Source organism: Hypomesus nipponensis, chromosome 3, assembly GCF_054491055.1.
Source record: "Hypomesus nipponensis isolate SF chromosome 3, ASM5449105v1, whole genome shotgun sequence".
Taxonomy (NCBI): Eukaryota; Metazoa; Chordata; class Actinopteri; order Osmeriformes; family Osmeridae; genus Hypomesus; species Hypomesus nipponensis.
The window spans coordinates 5,453,554-5,473,010 of NC_140363.1; the positions used below are offsets into that span (position 1 = coordinate 5,453,554).

General features: G+C 48.0%; 2 protein-coding genes across 7 annotated transcripts; one reads left to right on the forward strand and one right to left on the reverse strand.

Moving 5' to 3' along the window:
• Positions 1–4: 4 nt before the first annotated feature.
• Positions 5–8,393, reverse strand: LOC146299507 (transmembrane protein 87A-like). 3 transcript variants are annotated; one of them, XM_084673098.1, is made up of 21 exons: positions 8,264–8,393; positions 7,912–7,967; positions 7,245–7,302; positions 7,011–7,108; positions 6,600–6,716; positions 5,847–5,894; positions 5,689–5,745; positions 5,158–5,308; positions 4,972–5,033; positions 4,371–4,554; positions 4,085–4,184; positions 3,580–3,673; positions 3,401–3,474; positions 3,049–3,155; positions 2,737–2,795; positions 2,079–2,182; positions 1,593–1,669; positions 1,447–1,511; positions 1,225–1,277; positions 801–831; positions 5–652 (listed from the first exon to the last, which is right to left on the reverse strand). In XM_084673098.1, exons 1-21 carry the CDS (start codon positions 8,355–8,357, stop codon positions 611–613), a joined length of 1,731 nt encoding a protein of 576 aa, XP_084529224.1. In that variant the 5' UTR covers positions 8,358–8,393; the 3' UTR covers positions 5–610. The 3 variants fall into 3 exon arrangements, with proteins under 3 accessions (XP_084529224.1, XP_084529239.1, XP_084529231.1); XM_084673113.1 differs by lacking the exon at positions 8,264–8,393 and adding an exon at positions 8,158–8,219; XM_084673105.1 differs by lacking the exon at positions 8,264–8,393 and having other exon boundaries at positions 7,912–8,104.
• On the forward strand, positions 8,351–19,178 carry ganc (glucosidase, alpha; neutral C). Of its 4 annotated transcripts, none has more exons than XM_084673062.1 (24): positions 8,351–8,490; positions 8,686–8,748; positions 8,838–8,940; positions 10,312–10,442; positions 10,767–10,943; positions 11,090–11,105; positions 11,202–11,268; positions 11,350–11,446; positions 11,590–11,773; positions 12,980–13,124; positions 13,429–13,664; positions 13,857–13,983; positions 14,148–14,227; positions 14,313–14,456; positions 14,552–14,648; positions 14,809–14,910; positions 15,195–15,438; positions 15,611–15,675; positions 16,025–16,101; positions 17,218–17,292; positions 18,014–18,127; positions 18,314–18,426; positions 18,640–18,743; positions 19,012–19,178. In XM_084673062.1, exons 1-24 carry the CDS (start codon positions 8,456–8,458, stop codon positions 19,122–19,124), a joined length of 2,709 nt encoding a protein of 902 aa, XP_084529188.1. In that variant the 5' UTR covers positions 8,351–8,455; the 3' UTR covers positions 19,125–19,178. The 4 variants fall into 4 exon arrangements, with proteins under 4 accessions (XP_084529188.1, XP_084529198.1, XP_084529206.1 ...); XM_084673072.1 differs by having other exon boundaries at positions 19,015–19,178; XM_084673080.1 differs by having other exon boundaries at positions 12,983–13,124.
• Positions 19,179–19,457: the final 279 nt, after the last annotated feature.

Genomic DNA, 19,457 nt, shown 5'->3' on the forward strand with positions numbered 1-19,457 from the left:
CGGCTTTTAGTAGAAATGTTTAATTTAATACCCAAAAGCAATAAAGCAAAACAATCAGATCAAGTACAACGCAGAATATACAAATAAATACCTGTATTCACTTTCTGCAACAAACATCCCACAGCGTGGCCATTCGACAATACAAAACAATTTAGCTATAGGCTAATAAGTTATTAAGCTCACACTGACCACACCGCAGTAGAATTCACAAGGACAGCGGCAAGAGTCAGTTTACATTGAGGTGGCATAATATGAGCCAAGGAAAGGAGTTGCTGAAAAAGTGACACCTAATTAGAAAATAAATCTAGGCCTGTGAGGTGAGTGAGTATTAAACGTGGTAGGTGTCAGTCTCTGTAATTCACTGTGCCAGGAGTGGGACGGCAGATGCCTGATAGACATCACTTATCACTCTTCCGACAGGCCTTACTTCCTGTTCCCTACCACTCTACTCCTGGTTGTACAAGAGAAGAACTAAAATGAACCTAGGAGTGTACAACATGCCACGTGATTCCTTCACTACCTTGGCGCTTAGGTTTAACCGTTAATCATTCATAGTCGCCCAATCGCTGAAATCTCCCTCTTTCCAGTGTTCTCTTCCTCTTTTTTTTTTTTACTCCATTTTAGATCTCTCCATCTTGGTCTTGAGAATTTCCTGGAATGAGAGATCAGGGATTAGTGTGTGAGCAATGAGTCTCAGCCGAATGATGGCACATCAAACTGGGAGCTTTTTTTCTTCTTCCATGGACAAAAATGTGACTGTAAACCATGGGACAGCAGGGAGAACAAAGAGAGGCCCTTACCTCCTCCTCATCCAGCATAACAGGCAGGGCTCTGATGGGATAAGAGAAGGAGGGAGAGAGACTAACTGACACATATATCATGACTATCATGTGTTACTTGCAATGTATTACACCAGTGGTTCTCAACCCTGGTCCTCAGGGACCCCCTGTCCTGCTTGTTTTAGATGTTTCCCTGTTCCAGCACACCTGATTCAAATGCATGTTCGTTACCAGGCTTCTACAGAGCTAGATAACGACCCATTGATTTGACTCAGGTGTGTTGGAGCAGGGAAACATCTCAAACATGCAGGACAGGGGGTCCCTGAGGACAGGGTTGAGAAGCACTGTATTACACAATCACATCCATACAGCACAGTCTCACACCAGTGCAGCGTCACAAGACCTCGCTAGAATCACTAATGAAAATGATCACATTTTCACTCACACATCTGCGACTGTGGTGGGAATGTTCTCCTCCACCCACTTCAGATCCTCATCCTGAAAACATCCAACAATTCATCCATCATCAACATTTCGTACATTTGAATCCACAGCCTGTGTTGCCATGACACAACAAGTGCTCAGTTCCTTTTAATCATCAATGATTTGTGTGACATGATTCGTGAGAGCAGATGACATCATCCGTCCTGACAGTGGGCGGACCCACCTCTTTACTCAGCAGTTTCTGGGCACCGTTACTGTCCGGTTTTGCACCTCTCATCTTCATCCCCTCTGAAAAAAAGATGATTACCCTGTCAGGTCATTATCCTTGTTTTGATGTTATAGTGAATGTCATAGTCTGATATTTCTCACCAAAAGCTTCGTTCAGCATGGGCTCCTTGGCTTCATCTTCCTCGTCATCCTCATCAATGAGGGGGGAATGGGAGAACCTGCGGCACAAAACAACAAGTCGCAACACTGCATAGATGGACCGCCACTGAAAACACCTTCACAATGGCAGACAGGTCAAACATCAGTGAAACACCCGTTTACTCCAGGTAAACAGGGAAAAAAAACATTATGTAGGTTCATGGCCATGGGAACGTATTCTGAACAAGGGGTTCTGACTGGGGGTGGTGAATACAGACGCTTAACAACATTGATCCAATATACCGCCGCGGGTTGACTATGCGGTGTGCTTGCCAACCTTTATAAGAAAAACTAATATCCAAATAAAGCTGTCTTCCTCTAACTGAATATTATTTTATGTCTTTATTTTTGGCCAAAAACATGGGTGCTGCACCCCTACATCCCATGTCACTAAGTAGTTTAAAGGCCCGTGCCAGAATGCCCTCTGACCTCTGGCTGTTGGCGGAGGGCCTCAGCAGCACCATGATGACCAGCAGGATGGTGGAGAAGAGAAGTCTCCAGAATGCATCGTCCACCCACAGGTCCCTCCAGCCCTACAGGACAGAACAGCACAGCTCAACCCACATGTCCTTGGAACAACACGCAGGCACATACATGGGGATGATTGTAGCTCAGTGGTAGAGCACGGGGATGATTGTAGCTCAGTGGTAGAGCATGGGGATGAGTGTAGCTCAGTGGTAGAGCACGGGGATGAGTGTAGCTCAGTGGTAGAGCACGGGGATGAGTGTAGCTCAGTGGTAGAGCATGGGGATGAGTGTAGCTCAGTGGTAGAGCATGGGGATGAGTGTAGCTCAGTGGTAGAGCATGGGGATGAGTGTAGCTCAGTGGTAGAGCATGGGGATGAGTGTAGCTCAGTAGTAGAGCATGGGGATGAGTGTAGCTCAGTGGTAGAGCATGGGGATGAGTGTAGCTCAGTGGTAGAGCACGGGAATGGGTGTAGCTCAGATGAAGAGAACTAGAACTACAAGAGATACCATCTTGTAGTTCATTGCTTTAAACATTGTAACTAGCCTGAATCAACACAACAACCAGCTCATTTTAGAATCAGGTGTGCTAGACTGGGAACTCCTGGATTAGACTCAGTTACCGTTTGGCAGTCCACCAGCTTGAAAACTTTGGTTGTCCAGATGATGAATATAATAGAAGCTGTAAAAGAAGTAACATTCACGCATTCAGAGCAGACATTCACGTGAGACAGCATCCCTCCATGCACTTAAACCATGTTGAACCCTGTTTGTTGTTGCATACCGTTTGCTGCTGTTGTCTGCTTATCACGTATTTCATTCTTTGTGTATTATCATTGTATGTTTGTAAAATGCCAAACTGTATAAGCACTATGCTAATGTGGAATCTAATCTACCCCGATGTCATCCAGAGAGTTGCATGTCTTCCTACCCACCCAGGACGGAGAAGATGAGCGTGTTGGTGAAGTGCTGATACAGAGACAGCTTCACCACGTTCCTGCGCAGCTTCAGCAGACGAGTGGTCTGGGACAGGCTGATGAAAATGTGGACACAAGCTAAGGAACACAAGGTCCTGTAATATTACCGAATATTGTAACGCACGCGCAATGCACGGTAACATACTGTTGTAACACACACACACACACACACTGTACAGTAACAACTGCAGTAAGCTACACACACTGCACAGGAACGGTCTCAGGACAGGTGGAATGGGTGTGATGCCTAACCAGCTAAATGCTAGTCTACGTATGTGTGAACTGCCGTCGAAACAAATGCATAAAGGATATCCACCACATGACGCAGGAGTCGATGAGGGAGAGGCTGAGGTTAGCCACCAGTGCCACCGTTCCATAGAAGCCCTGGAACAAATGAGCTTAAATCACCACAACACGCATCTCAATAAAACACCACTGACGCTAGCAGCCAAAGCTAGCTGGTCCTGTCGATGACGAGTGAGAACTCACGCCTGTGACCCTCAGCACTCCCTCAACCGAGGAGAAGACCAGGTAGAGGAGGCCCACTGCTGCCAGCCTGTGCACGGTGGTCCCCAGACGAGGCCTGGCGGGAGAGAATCACAGGCCAGGGTTTTTTAACTGGCTTTGTGAGGTTTGTGAACTAGGTTAGTGAGGTTTGTGAAATCGTTTTGTGAAGTTTGGGAACTAGTGTTGTGAACCAGCTTTGTAAGATTTGTGAGCTAGCTGTGTGAAGTTTGTGAGCTATAGGTTTGACGTTTGTGAGACATTGCAAAGGACAGGAAATCTTTACCACAACCATAACTCTACCCCAAGTGCACAAGGTACAAGACAGCTTTGGAGCTGTTACAGTATAATTCCACCCTTCATACCCTTGCTTTAGCCAAACTCAAAACATATAAATCAATGGCTTTTACATTACAGACAGATTTATGGTGTGGTTGTCTGTCCCAGTGGAATAACACAATCGGAGTAAGTGTTGCGAGGTTGAACTAACTTGACAATGCCATAGCCCAGACTGACGATGAGAACCAGGATCCGAGCCAGGGATCTCTTCAGGGCGGAGAGAAGCTCAGCAAAAATCACAGCTCCTTGCACTTTGAAAAGAAACAGTGAAACGGTTAAAGAACTGAAGTAGGAATACAGGGGATAGGTAGAGCATTTTACTGCAGATTAGGAGGTCACAAGTTCAAATCCTCAGAATGTTTCTTTTGGATAAAAGTGTCTGCTAAATAAGTACATTATTTAGCATCAATATTCAAATATGACATGAGTCAACTCACCAAAGTCTCCTCTGTAGCGAATGCTCTGGTACTCAGAGTAGAACACAGCTTTCTCCAACATCCCCAGGATGATCACAGCCCCGATCCAGAACTGGATCCTCAGCAGATCCCTCCAGTAGCAGGCGGACCAGAAGAGCCAGAGGGCCCCAAACAGCACGTAGACGATGCACATGACCATGAAGAACTGTGGAAGAGCCAGGACACACAGACCTTCACCAGCAGGCCCACTAGACACAGACCTTCACCACCGGGCCCACTAGACAGAGACCTTCATCAGCAGGCCCACTAGACACAGACCTTCACCACCAGGCCCACTAGACACAGACCTTAACCAGCAGTCCCACTAGACACAGACCTTAACCAGCAGTCCCACTAGACACAGACCTTCACCAGCAGTCCCACTAGACACAGACCTTCACCAGCAGGCCCACTAGACACAGACCTTAACCAGCAGGCCCACTAGACACAGACCTTCACCAGCAGGCCCACTAGACACAGACCTTCACCACCAGGCCCACTAGACAGACCTTCACCACCAGGCCCACTAGACAGACAGCCTTATAGAGACAGGCTCAGACACCATGTAGGACAGAACTCTCACCATCATCAGAGGCCAGTCAGCAGGAGAGGAGTATTCACGAGGTCCTTTCATCTCCACCGTCACTGCAAACACACAGACAAGTTATTGCTCAACTATCAATAGAATTGAGGGGATTTCAGTGTGTGTGTGTGTAAGAGTGTGTGTGTGTGTGCAGGACAGGACCCGTATTAAACACAAGACTCTCACTTGTGAATGCAAAGCCTCTTGGAAGCTCGTTAGCCGCCACCTCCTCCTCTAATGCTGATCTCCCACTGATGGAGTCTGATGGCGCAGACTGTACCCTCACTATGAACAGGTACGGGCTGTCCGACCAGGCCTTGGCCACAGCGCCGATTTCCTGGTAGGGAGTTGACATCATTTAAACACAATACACATCCATGTAATGGAACAAATTGCCATATGCATTGCCCTCCATAAGTACTGGGAGGTCAAGTCCCAATTGACATTTTTGCTGTACACAGAAGCTTTTGAAAATATAATTAAAAGATTGCTGTGAAACAAAAGGACAGAATGTCATCTTTTATTTCTGGCAATTCCAACACATATATGTTTTACCAACACAGAATAACAGCCCTTTCAGAGATTCAATTCCCCAATATTTTCATATTTCTGAAGTGTACTGAAGTGTGCAATTTTGACTTTACTGACCCAATACTTACAGGATTGGACGGCATCTATAAACAGTATAAATATATTTATCACGGATAACAGACTCACTGGCTTCTCTGACCAACCCTGAGGGGTGGAGTGATTCGAAGGTCTGTCATCTTCTCTCTGTAACGACAACGTGACAGTAAAAATGACAGCTGTTTTTCAACAGCAAATTCCCCACTATATCCTGAGGAGAGCGTCTGTGTTGACGCTGTTGCACTCACCGACGGAATGCTGAGGGCCTGGTAGGGACTGAAGTCTGAGTAGTACACCTGTGTGAGCGAGCGAGAGAGGAACATCATGATTCGTACCTGATGTTGTACTACCTCAATCACCCCCGAAACCTCAAGAAAACACTAGTGCTATTGTTTTTGGAAAGAAAACTGTATTATATTGTTGCACTGTGCCTAGTAGCTAAGATGTGGTTATCCTGCACTGTGCCTGGTAGCTAAGATGAGGTTATCCTGCACTGTGCATGGTAGCTAAGATGTGGTTATCCTGCACTGTGCCTGGTAGCTAAGATGTGGTTATCCTGCACTGTGCCTGGTAGCCAAGATGTGGTTATCCTGCACTGTGCCTGGTAGCTAAGATGTGGTTATCCTGCACTGTGCCTGTTAGCTAAGATGTGGTTATCCTGCACTGTGCCTGGTAGCTAAGATGTGGTTATCCTGCACTGTGCCTGGTAGCTGAGATGGGGTTATCCTGCACTGTGCCTGGTAGCCAAGATGTGGTTATCCTGCACTGTGCCTGGTAGCTAAGATGTGGTTATCCTGCACTGTGCCTGGTAGCTGGGATGAGGTTATCCTGCACTGTGCCTGGTAAATACAGACCATTCCTTGACTCTAACCACCAAAATACTATTAGAACTATGCACTTCTGATCCTTGATCTACAGTTGTACTTTCTATGTGCCCTACTTGCGGGTCACTTTGAGATAAAACTATCACCGTAAATGCATTGTAACTGTCTCCCGCTCACCTTGGGCAGGAAGAGGGCAGAGCAGTTTTCAAACAACATGTAGCCTTGACTGTAAAAACCAGTCCAGCCGTCCCTCAACATGTGGTCCATCCCGAACATGCTCATTGCCTTGCTGTCCTGGGAGGTGAGAAAATGCATGAAACCAACGAGAGAGGCTACGACAGGGACATGCAGTCTGTGGAAGCACATCTGCACACACTGAATACATCCAAATGATAATAAGGATTTAAAGGGGACTTGGTTGCTATAAGACTGGCTGTGTACGACGCTATGTGTATGTCCGATACTATATTTGTTGGACGCTTTGCGTGTATGACTGTGTGTGTATGTAACAATGTGTGTGTGTGATGTGTGTGACAGTGTATTTGTGTGTGACTGAGCGTGGGGAACAAAGGAGAGGTGTGTACTCACGGGAGTGTTGAAGACCTCGTTGTAGCACACGGATGAGCGCAGGTACCAGCTGATGTTGAAGGCCAGGTTGCCGTCGCACATCGACACATCTCCTTGAACTGAGATGGAGAAAAACCAGCAACCATAGCAACATGAACGACTTATGTTGTTCATTTGGGAAAGGGATTTCGGGGAGCGGTTAACTGCATAAACATAGTTAATACTTTAGATAAAATGAAGACTTTCAGTACTCACACTTCATGAAGATGGTTGTGTTAGCATACAATGTCTTCCTGAAGACTAGGTCCTGGTCCTAATAACAGAATTTACAGATCCAGATGTTTTGGCTGCTTAGTGGCTTATAGTACAAGCCTAATGCAGTACAGTTTAGTAGCCTATGGTATCAGGCTAGTATTGTAATAGTCACATTTAGTATAGTGGACAGTTGCACAGTAGCTTAAAGTAGGGTATGGTATAGTATAGTATAGTATTCATACATTAGTACTCTGCGAGTCTTAGCCTGACTTACTAAGAATGCCCTGTATGAAGCAACCTAATGCACACATCAAGTGTTTCTAAAGGCATTTGCTGGGATCATGAATACAGCAAACGCTGTTAGCTATCTTAGACGTGGCTATACTCAGTAAAAATGAGTCTGTAATGATGATGGCACACTAACAGCTGGTGTGAGGGGATACCTATCCAATTACTGTACTCGAGTCACCACCAATGCTAATAATGAGAAATGACAATAAACAGACACAAACATTATGTCAACATGATGTTGAAAGAGCATGTCATGTGGTCTGGATGGCACGGGGCCGTTGAGGTCAGTGCTACATAGCTAGCCGTATATGGACCAGTAGTGTTTTGCATATTATCAGGGGTAATAAACACAACATATCGGGAAAAAAAAACTCACTGAAACGATGTCCACGTTCCATAGGGACACCTCTGCTGCGGTCCCAAGACGGACTACTGTAACAAAAAACAACAAACATAGCAGATTCGCCGTGATATACGGCATTTTAGCTATCTATCAAGCTAGCTATTTGTATCTATAAAGAACTTGTGCCGCAGTCAGTTCCGGGTTTGATGACGTGAAAGTACAGACAGCTGCCAATAGGAGGCAATGCTGTATCAAAACACTGCATAAAACATAACATACATTCAACAGAACACATTGGTTGTTGTTAGAAATTAAGTTGTATTTTAAGACTTTCAATCAGTGCTATTATGTCATAGACAATGGTACTCATTTTACGGGGTCTAACCTTTATACAGTGAGTTGTTTTGAACGCTAGAGGGAGCTTCGCGTGCTGTAGTGATCAGACAAATCTCTTGCGCAACAATACCACACACATGCATGTTGTATGTTGTGACAAAGTCCTCATGTGTAGACCAGATACCATATATTATGACTAGAAGTATTTGCAAGTACAGTCTGCGAGAAAATAACTAACGAAATGGCGGACGAAGGTTGTACTGAAACCATCGTGAGGTAACCAAAAACGTTTTACTGTGTTCGGACATTGACAGACTTTTGACTTTCGCTTCCCAGCATGCGCGTGATATGAGACATCCTGTGTAGGCAGATGAACAGTGGTCCATTGTCTACGGCCGTTTTAACTATAATTAATGTCACTGTCCACAAGAAAGCATTGTGTTCCCTTCTAAATATTCTACACATTTCCAGTGTTGTTCCTGATGATGAAGGTAAAGAGAAGTTCAAGAAATGTGACCAGATAGCTTTTCACAGGTTTGTTAAACATGTATTACATTAAAAACAATGATGGTGCACCATTATCGACATAAATGCTTAACAATATTGTTTTTATTGTTAAATAGGCGACAAGTGCAGGGACCCACCTTGCACTACTATGCTCTATTGGACACCCTTGTGCTCAAAGAGAAAGGGGCGACATTTGAAGTGTTGGAAGTAGATTCTCAGGTAATGAGTTTGTCTCTCCAGCATAATATGCATTTAGGAAATGTTAATTACCTGTCAGTCAACTGATGTCTGAGGATTAACAGCTGTGAGTGCTGTAAAGTGTTGCTAATCTAGGTGGAGAAGGATACAAGGTTAAATGCCAGACCAAGTACTTTGTAGTTTATTAATAAGAAATGATGCAATCAAACTATGAATACAACACACCAGGATGTCTTCAGTCTAGACCAGTGATACCAGTCGATGTTGCCAGTCTCGCTTCACAGAGTAAAGAGTCACAGAGTACAACAAACGAAGGTCTTCGTGAGAATAGTATTGACAGAAGTCAGAGAGAGTTCTGCCCAGTCCAAATTCTGCCCAGTCTACCTGCTCAGAGCACACAGGTCTTGTACCCCTGAGAGGGAGGTGTTTGTGAGGTCGTTGGTCAGAAGACAATGGGGAGGGGATGTGGTCATCCTATTAGGTGTCAAAGGCGTTCGTGGTCACTGAGGGTGTGCAGTCCAAGGGTCTGATGACATCACAAGGGAAGGGGGCAGATCAGACCCAAAGGTCTGATGACATCACAAGGGAAGGGGGCAGACCAGACCCAAAGGTCTGATGACATCACAAGGGAAGGGGGCAGACCAGACCCAAAGGTCTGATGATGTACGGGGAAGGGGGGGCAGAGTCTCCAAGGGGAAGGAGGGAATCCAAGGGTGGGCAGTATATCCAATGGGGGAGCAGAATTTCCAAAGGCGGGACAGACCAGATGGTCTGATGACCATAGTGGAGTCAGATGGCTGAGCGGTTAGGGAATCGGGCTATTACTCAGAAGGTTGCCGGTTCGATTCCCGGCTGTGCGAAATGATGTTGTGTCCTTGGGCAAGGCACTTCACCCTACTTGCCACGAGGGGGAATGTCCCTGTACTTTAAAGTCGCTCTGGATAAGAGCGTCTGCTAAATGACTAAATGTAAATGTTATGTCCAAGAGCAAAGAGTTACACCCTCCACGGCCCAATGCATCTCCTTATCTCCTGATGTTGACACTTTTACCCCCAAGAGCTGTGAGGCCCATTGTACCTGCTCCAGTCCCATAGTTTTATCATCTCTCTTTCCCTGTCAGCATGCTGACCTTCTGCATTCCTCCTCACACCAAAAGTTACATTCCTCAGAACATGGTTCACTTTTCACAAACTTAGAAACATTCTGGTGCATGAGTTCATCTGTTCTTATTGAAGCATTGATTACAGTTGGAATATGTTCAGCATTGTCATTACACATTTCGTATAATTGAGGTAGTGATTGTTATAGCAGCATTGAATTAGCAGTATAGATTTAATTCCTGCAAAGTGTGAGCCTCAGCGTTGACCAGAAACCTCGTCTTCCTGATCCCAGGTGAGACTGCTGCTCACCATATCAGCAATCAGTAACGGACATGCTGTCAGGATCCTCATCGATGAGCTCCAGCCCATTAAAGCTCGCTACCGGGTCCAAGATGTCCTGATTCAAGAGCCCATCTGTGAACCGTAAGAGCCACAGAGTCCTTCAGCTGTTGTTTTGATGAGATTGTTGCACCGTGCCTGGTAGCTGAGGTGATGTTTTTGCACCGTGCCTGGTCAAATACAAACCATTCCATGGCTTTAACCACTGAAATGTCGTTAGAACTATGCACTCTTGATCCTAGATTTCCTGGTATGCTTTCTAAATGCTGTTTTTGTATGTCACTTTGGATAAAAGCATCTGCTAAATGAACAACATCTATTGTTAACGGTTTCATTGATCCGACCCTGTTCAGCCCGGGTAGGTTTCCATACTGTTTTGGAGGTGACCTCTTCGTGTTCCTCCGGCAGGCTGAGGGTCCAGCAGAGGAGGGGGGACTCGGTGTCTCTCGCCTGGGGACTGGGCCAGCACCAGGCCAGGGTCTGGAGCCGGCCTCTCCGTGTGGAGGTGTTGTGTGGAGAGCAGGTGGTGGTCACATTCAACCCCACAGACAAACTGCGCTTTGAAACTCTCCAGAACCACTCCAGGTAAAGACAGGAGGGGGGGGAAGGAGAGAAGATCGGTTGGATAGAAGTTGTGGAGGAGAGGAGATGGAGAGGAGGGATGGGAGCTTAAGGAAACAAGCATTTTCTAATAGAAATCTGACCTCTTTTTCTAACCCTTTTTCTCCCAGAACCTCCCAGACTGAGGTGAGCATGTCTGTAAACAGTATAAAACAAAACATTCTTCTCCTCGCTGTTCATCTGGATCTTGTCTGACTTAGCCACACGGTTTTGTTCCCACAGAATCTTGACGACCAGTCAGGTTTACACAGAGAGACTTTCAGACAGTTTGTTGACATTCAAGCCAATGGTAGATCCACACTTTGATTAATCCAACTCAAACCCAGTCCTGACCCCTGACCCACTAGTGACCATCTGGTTCCCTCCGCAGGCCCCAGTAGTGTGGGAGCTGACTTCAGGCTCCATGGGTTCAGACATGTGTACGGACTCCCTGAACACGCCGACAGCCTTCTGCTCAAGGACACCAGGTTAAATCGTTTTAGTTTATATCTTGTCTAATGCCTACTGATGGTAGTGTTGCAAGGCTAATGTTAGCGCTGCTGGGCAAATACTAGCGCTGCTAGGCTGATGCTTGTGTGCTAGGCTAATATTAGTGTTGTGCTTTTCCCAGGGGCAGTGAGCCGTATCGCCTCTACAACCTGGACGTGTTTGCTTATAAAACCAACAGCCGTCTGGGACTGTATGGCTCGGTACCTCTGCTGCTGGCCCACAGGCCTGACAGAACCCTGGGGCTGTTCTGGCTCAACGCCTCTGAGACTCTGGTGGACGTCCACTACACCCCCAGCCATGAGGAGGTAACACACACATAGGGCTGGGCGATATATAAAAAATTTGATATCTCGATATTTTCAAAATATATACGATATTCGTTATATATCGCGATATGTATGCAAAATATTTTATTTTGCCCCCATCAGAAAACAACAAAAACAATTTAGATAGAACAGCTATTGTTACAAAGTACAAAATGTGTAGTGCAAATGTAACCAGTTGCCATAACATGGTACTTGCAACCTGACAAAATTGACTTCACATGGAACAATTCATGCAGTGGTCCTTATGTGACAGGACAAAAAGAGAGCAAAAGAGAGTGCCTGTGCGCGTGCAATTTGCAGTTTGTGTGTGTGTCTGTCTGTGTGAACACAGAGGAGCCAGACAGTGATCTTAAAACACAAGCAACACAAGGACCATAAAAAACAATATTCACGATATTTTTAAATTTTACATTGTCGTCAGAATTATTGCAATATTATCGCTAATATTCGATATATCGCCCAGCCTTACACACTGTGGAAGAAATTTAGATTTCCTGTGTGCTTACATTATTCACTAATCAAGAGAACTAGTCATTGGATACTAGTTAGTATGTTCTCATGTAAGCTTGCTATTAATAAGAGTAGATTGTGTCTATGTGTCAGGGTTAATAGATGTTTGAGATCAGGAGAAAGTACTGACTAAATGGTCCTTGTCATGACTACAAGGAGAGCTCCAACTATGAACTCTGTAGTTTGAGTGGTCATGTGTTGGGAGCTGTGAATCTCTTTCTCTGAGACTGTTGTAACGTCATTACTGCCTGACTGTCACTATCTATGTTTACATTCTCGTGCCCTATAAAAGATGGTCCTCTGTCCTTCAGAGCGGAGAGAGACTTGATTGAGACCTAAGCCTGGTGTTGTGTTGTCATTTATTGTCAGAGGTCTGGTTTTCTCTCCCAATCTGCAGATTGATAAATACTTATTAAAATCCAGAACTCAACTGAACTTAGTCACTCCGTTTATGAAGAGACGGACAAAACACTTTCTTCATCAACACACACACACACATACACATACACACACACACGTATACACACATACACAGCCATGAGCGGATAACACAGACACACAGCCATGAGGAAGTAACATATAAAAGTATTGCCTTCATATGTAACTTTATATTCCCTTCATGTTAACCTCATATGTATGTGTTCCGTTGTACCTTTGGTACTTTCTGGCCCCCAGAAGGAGGGTGCCCCCCCCGTGAAGAGGAGCAGGGTTCCTCCTCAGACGGACGTGGGCTGGCTGTCAGAGAGCGGGGTGCTGGACTGCATGGTGCTGCTGGGCCCCACCCCCTACCTCGCCTTCAGCCAGTACGCTCAGCTCACAGGTACAGCATGCCCCCCCAACACACACACACACACACACACCATTTTTGGATATTATTATTGTTCCTTGACTCTGACCACTGAAATACTGTTGCACTTCTGATCCTTACATTTTCTGCTGTACTTTCTTTGCACTTGTATGTCGCCCTGTGTACTAGCGTCTGTTAAATTGTGTAAACATATTAAAAGCAATCAAATTAAAATTGTCTCTCTGAGATGAATGCATGAGGCTCTGCTCAGTATTACTGCAACATAGGGTTCTTTTGTTCAGCTGGACATTAGAGTTTCTAAATGTGGTCTGGTCAGGCCCGCAGGCCCTGCCCCCCCTCTTCTCTCTGGGGTACCACCAGAGTCGCTGGAACTACGATGACGAGGCGGACGTGAAGGCGGTGGACGCCGGCTTCGACCTTCACTCCATCCCCTATGATGTCATCTGGCTGGACATCGAGCACACGGACGGGAAGCGCTACTTCACCTGGGACCCGGTCCACTTCCCCGATCCGCTCGGTCTTCAGCGCCATCTGGTGGCCCGAAAGAGGAAGGTCAGGGTGGCTCCTGTGTTTCTGCTTGGTGGATGGTTCCACAGGTTGAGGTTGGTTATAGATGCTGAGCTGTGGGCCTTTGGGAAGCCGTCTTTGACATTGCTGATGAACATGGCTATAGAAATCAAATATGATCGGATGTTTGTTGTGCTGCTGACACTAACATCTTGTCGTTGGTCACACATGCTGCAGTTGGTGGTCATCAGTGATCCTCACATCAAGATTGACTACGAATGGCCGTTATACAATGAGGCGAGAAATGGTGGCCATTTTGTGAGGGACAGAGAGGGGAATATCTATCAGGCATCATGTTGGCCAGGTTTGTTTCTTGTAATATAATATGTTCATTTAGATCGAAAGCAGCATACAGGGGAGGATTTGAACCACTTATCAGTGAAATGCTCTACCACCCTTCCCAAATCATTCTCAAATCATTCCATTTTGCTTTGTCCTTCTGCCCCCCCCCCCCCCCCCCCCCCCCAGGTGAGTCCTCCTACCTGGACTACAACAACCCCGCCACTCGGTCCTGGTACTCCAGACAGTTCAGCCTGGACAAGTACCCTGTGAGTGAGCACAGCACGCCTGGAACATGCCAGCTGACCAGGTATCTCTGGAAATCCTGACAACTTGTGTTTGCCTGCGGCCCAGGGCTCCACACCCTCCCTGTTTGTGTGGAACGACATGAACGAGCCCTCGGTGTTCGGGGGCCCAGAGCAGACCATGCCCAAGGACACAGTGCATCATGGGGGCTGGGAGCACAGGGACCTCCACAACCTCTATGGCTTTCTCCAGGTGACCCCCCCCCCCCCCCCCCGGCAGAGGCAGGGAGTGGAGTGCGTGACAGTGTGTGTGTATGGCGTGTGTAACACTGTGTGTGTCCCTCCCAGCACATGTCCACGGCGGAGGGCCTGGTGACCCGCTCAGCAGGGTCAGAGAGAAGCTTCGTCCTGTCTCGCTCCTTCTTTGCTGGCTCTCAGAGGTTTGGTACGTTTCCAACAGGGTTGCTTATGTTACAAACATGGCTGGTGCGTTACACACAGAGGTTTGGTAGAAACAAGACAAAATGAGGTAAAAAAAAGAGTCTGAATAACTCAGTTATGTATGTATGTATGTATGTGTGTGTGTGTGTGTGTGTGTGAGACAGGTGCAGTGTGGACTGGTGACAACGTGGCGTCCTGGGAGTATCTCCAGATCTCCATCCCCATGCTCCTGTCTCTCAGTGTGGTGGGCGTGGCCTTCTGTGGAGGTGAGGACTGGACTTGGGACCCGAAACAATACAGCAGTGACGTCACAAGGCGTGACGTCACGAGGCAACACCTTCAATGCCTTAACACATCATCAATGCCGGTTGTTCCAAATAGATGATCCTCTCTGGTTCACCTAAAGTCGCTGAAGAAAGTGTGACAGAATGGAATAAAGTCCTTTGACCTTGCCTGGTGTTTGATAGCCATCAATAGCTGTGGCACTAAGCATGCTAACTGCTAATAGGTGTTAGATGCTGACTAAACTGCGTGCGTGTGTGTGGACCAGCGGATGTGGGTGGGTTCGTGCAGGACCCAGACCCAGAGCTGCTGGTGCGCTGGTACCAGGCCGGCTCCCTGCAGCCCTTCTTCAGAGGCCACTCCGCCAAGACGGCACGCCGCCGCGAGCCCTGGCTGTTTGGGGACGACGTCACGGCAGCCATCCGCAGCGCCGTCCAGAGCCGGTACCGCCTGCTGCCCTACTGGTACACCCTCTTCTACCTCAGCCAGCGCTGCGGCCTGGCCCCGCTACGGTGAGGGCTGCCCCCTGCTGGGGGGGAGGGAGTTGTGAGGCCTGCACCTGTGCTGACTGGACCATCGCTTTGGATCAAATTCATAAATACATATTGTTATACGTGTTATACGTGTTGTTAATGTAAAAATGTCAATGTTCTGATTGATCTTCTACTCGTGTGCTCACCTCAGACCGCTGTGGGTAGAATTCCCCAGAGAGGAGAACACCTTCTCTGTGGACCGCCAGTACATGATCGGTGAGGATGGATCCTCATCTGTCGCTGTCAATGAAGGGAGACAATGGATGGATTTAGTGAAGGAAGAATCTATTTAGTGAATAGAGAAGGTTCTTTATGCATGACACGTTTTATGAAAGGTCGTGGCAAATGCAAATTTCGATCCTGGATGGACACAAGAGTTTTATTCCATTCAAGATGCTATTTTACTCTGCTATACTGTTATCTGCTCTGCTTCATTTGGCTCTACTCCATTTGACTCTACTCCAGCCTACTGTACTCGACTCAGCTCTATGATATTCTCTCTTCAGTCCTGCTGAATGCTGTACCGCAGGTAGACCAGTGTTGTAACAGTTGTGTGTCTGTGCAGGGGCTGCCCTGCTGGTCTGTCCTGTAACTGAAGCTGGGGCTGCAGAGGTCCAGGTGGTCCTGCCCGGCTCTGGGGAGGTAAAGCTGTCGCCTCCCTCTGGTCGTCCGTGGGCGCGGTGATGATTGTCGTTGTCGTTCATTGTGTCTGAACTGGTGTAGGTCTGGTATGATGTGCTCTATCTGCTGTAGGTCTGGTATGATGTGCTCTATCTGCTGTAGGTCTGGTATGATGTGCTGTAGGTCTGGTACGATGTGCTCTATCTGCTGTAGGTCTGGTACGATGTGCTCTATCTGCTGTAGGTCTGGTATGATGTGCTCTATCTGCTGTAGGTCTGGTATGATTTGCTCTATCTGCTGTAGGTCTGGTATGATGTGCTCTATCTGCTCTAGGTCTGGGATGATGTGCTCTATCTGCTGTAGGTCTGGTATGATGTGCTGTAGGTCTGGTACGATGTGCTCTATCTGCTGTAGGTCTGGTATGATGTGCTGTAGGTCTGGTACGATGTGCTCTATCTGCTGTAGGTCTGGTATGATGTGCTGTAGGTCTGGTACGATGTGCTCTATCTGCTGTAGGTCTGGTATGATGTGCTGTAGGTCTGGTACGATGTGCTGTAGGTCTGGTATGATGTGCTGTAGGTCTGGTACGATGTGCTCTATCTGCTGTAGGTCTGGTATGATGTGCTGTAGGTCTGGTACGATGTGCTCTATCTGCTGTAGGTCTGGTATGATGTGCTGTAGGTCTGGTACGATGTGCTCTATCTGCTGTAGGTCTGGTATGATGTGCTCTATCTGCTGTAGGTCTGGTATGATGTGCTCTATCTGCTGTAGGTCTGGTATGATGTGCTGTAGGTCTGGTACGATGTGCTCTATCTGCTGTAGGTCTGGTATGATGTGCTGTAGGTCTGGTACGATGTGCTCTATCTGCTGTAGGTCTGGTATGATGTGCTGTAGGTCTGGTACGATGTGCTCTATCTGCTGTAGGTCTGGTATGATGTGCTGTAGGTCTGGTACGATGTGCTCTATCTGCTGTAGGTCTGGTATGATGTGCTGTAGGTCTGGTACGATGTGCTCTATCTGCTGTAGGTCTGGTATGATGTGCTCTATCTGCTGTAGGTCTGGTATGATGTGCTGTAGGTCTGGTACGATGTGCTCTATCTGCTGTAGGTCTGGTATGATGTGCTCTATCTGCTGTAGGTCTGGTATGACGTCCAGTCGATGGAGCAGGTCAGAGGAGGCCAGACCGTGAGGGTGCCAGTGACCCTGGACACAGTGAGTTACATCACATCAGACTACTTTACATTACATTCAATTGTTATCGGCTGTTATTTGACGAGCTCAGAAATGTGATTTTAATAGAAATATATATCTAAGAGGAGACGTTCTTTTGTCCAACAGCAGCATCTAACATAAAAACATTCTCTCCTGTCTGCCTTCCACCCCGTGTCTCATCCCCTCCTTCCACCCCGTGTCTCATCCCCTCCTTCCACCCCGTGTCTCATCCCCTCCTTCCACCCCGTGTCTCATCCCCTCCTTCCACCCCGGGTCTCATCCCCTCCTTCCACCCCGTGTCTCATCCCCTCCTTCCACCCCGTGTCTCATCCCCTCCTTCCACCCCGTGTCTCATCCCCTCCTTCCACCCCGTGTCTCATCCCCTCCTTCCACCCCGTGTCTCATCCCCTCCTTCCACCCCGGGTCTCATCCCCTCCTTACACCCCGTGTCTCATCCCCTCCTTCCACCCCGTGTCTCATCCCCTCCTTCCACCCCGTGTCTCATCCCCTCCTTCCACCCCGTGTCTCACCCCCTCCTTCCACCCCGGGTCTCATCCCCTCCTTCCACCCCGTGTCTCATCCCCTCCTTCCACCCCGTGTCTCATCCCCTCCTTCCACCCCGTGTCTCACCCCCTCCTTCCACCCCGTGTCTCATCCCCTCCTTCCACCCCGTGTCTCATCCCCTCCTTCCACCCCGTGTCTCTTCCCCCTGTGTGTCCAGGTCCCTGTGTTCCAGCGTGGGGGCACGGTGGTGCCCAGGAGAGCAGGCTGTGGCTCCTGCACAGCTGACCTGGAGCTCCTCCCCTTCTGCCTCACTGTGGCGCTGGGCTCCAACGTGAGCACCCCCCGGCTTTATCAACCTGCCTGCTCAAATTTGAGTTCAAATAGATCAACCAAATAATCTTCAATCAAAAAAATGGCGGGAATATATTTGAGGCCCTACTTGATGACTCGGCCCATGTTCTTTGGACCGTTGTGAGGTAACTGGCATCCTGACTGCAGTTCTCCCTCCGTCCTGCAGGGCGACGCTGTTGGAGAGCTGTACCTAGACGACGGCCACTCCTTTGGGTACCGGGACAGAAAAGACTTCTGCCTGCGCCGATTCAGCATGCTGTCAGGCCGTCTGGTCTGCTGGTGAGGCACGCACACACACACACACACATATTCACACATGGACACGTACTGCACAAACACACACACTGCACATTCACACACAATGCACACACACTTTAAAAACACACACACACCCTGTACTCTAGCTATGAGAGAGTTGAGCACACTGACGGTGACAATGTAATCAACAACATTAATCCAAGACTGTTGTGGTGTTACCATGGTGACCTCCAGCTGTGCCAGCGAGGAGGGCCGTTTCGTCTCTGGCAGCGTGGTGCAGTCTGTCATCGTCATGGGGATGAGTAAGAAGCCCTCCAGAGTGACAGCACACATCTCAGGTGAGGCTCTGTGACATCCTGCCGCCATGGTAACTATGTTACTAAGGGCTATAGGTGAGAACGGCTGAAAGTCTAGCAATTACCCAACAGGTAAATACAGAAATTACTGTCATAAGAGGGATTCCTTGTTTTTACTTAGGTATAAACCTTAAGTAATTGAACAAAAAATTTTGTGAAATGATAACAATATGATACCTGTGATTCGCCAGCTGTGGTTGTGTATAGGGGCCTTCGCTGGTGTTCTAGTGACTCAGCGTTTTCCTTCCAGCAGGTTCCAAGTCCGTCCCTGTGGAGTTTGGGTTTGAGGAAGCGAGGGAAGTTCTGTCGGTGACAGGACTGAACCTGAAGGTGGAGGAGGACTGGGAGATCCACACAGAGTAGGGGGCCAGAGGAGGAGGAGTAGGGGCTGGGACTGGAGGAGCAGGGGGCTGGAGGTGGAGGAGTAGGGGCTGGGACTGGAGGAGCAGGGGACTGGAGGTGGAGGAGTAGGGGCTGGGACTGGAGGAGCAGGGGGCTGGAGGTGGAGGAGTAGGGGCTGGGACTGGAGGAGCAGGGGACTGGAGGTGGAGGAGTAGGGGCTGGGACTGGAGGAGCACGGGGCTGGAGGTGGAGGAGTAGGGGCTGGGACTGGAGGAGCACGGGGCTGGAGGTGGAGGAGTAGGGGCTGGGACTGGAGGAGCAGGGGACTGGAGGTGGAGGAGTAGGGGCTGGAGG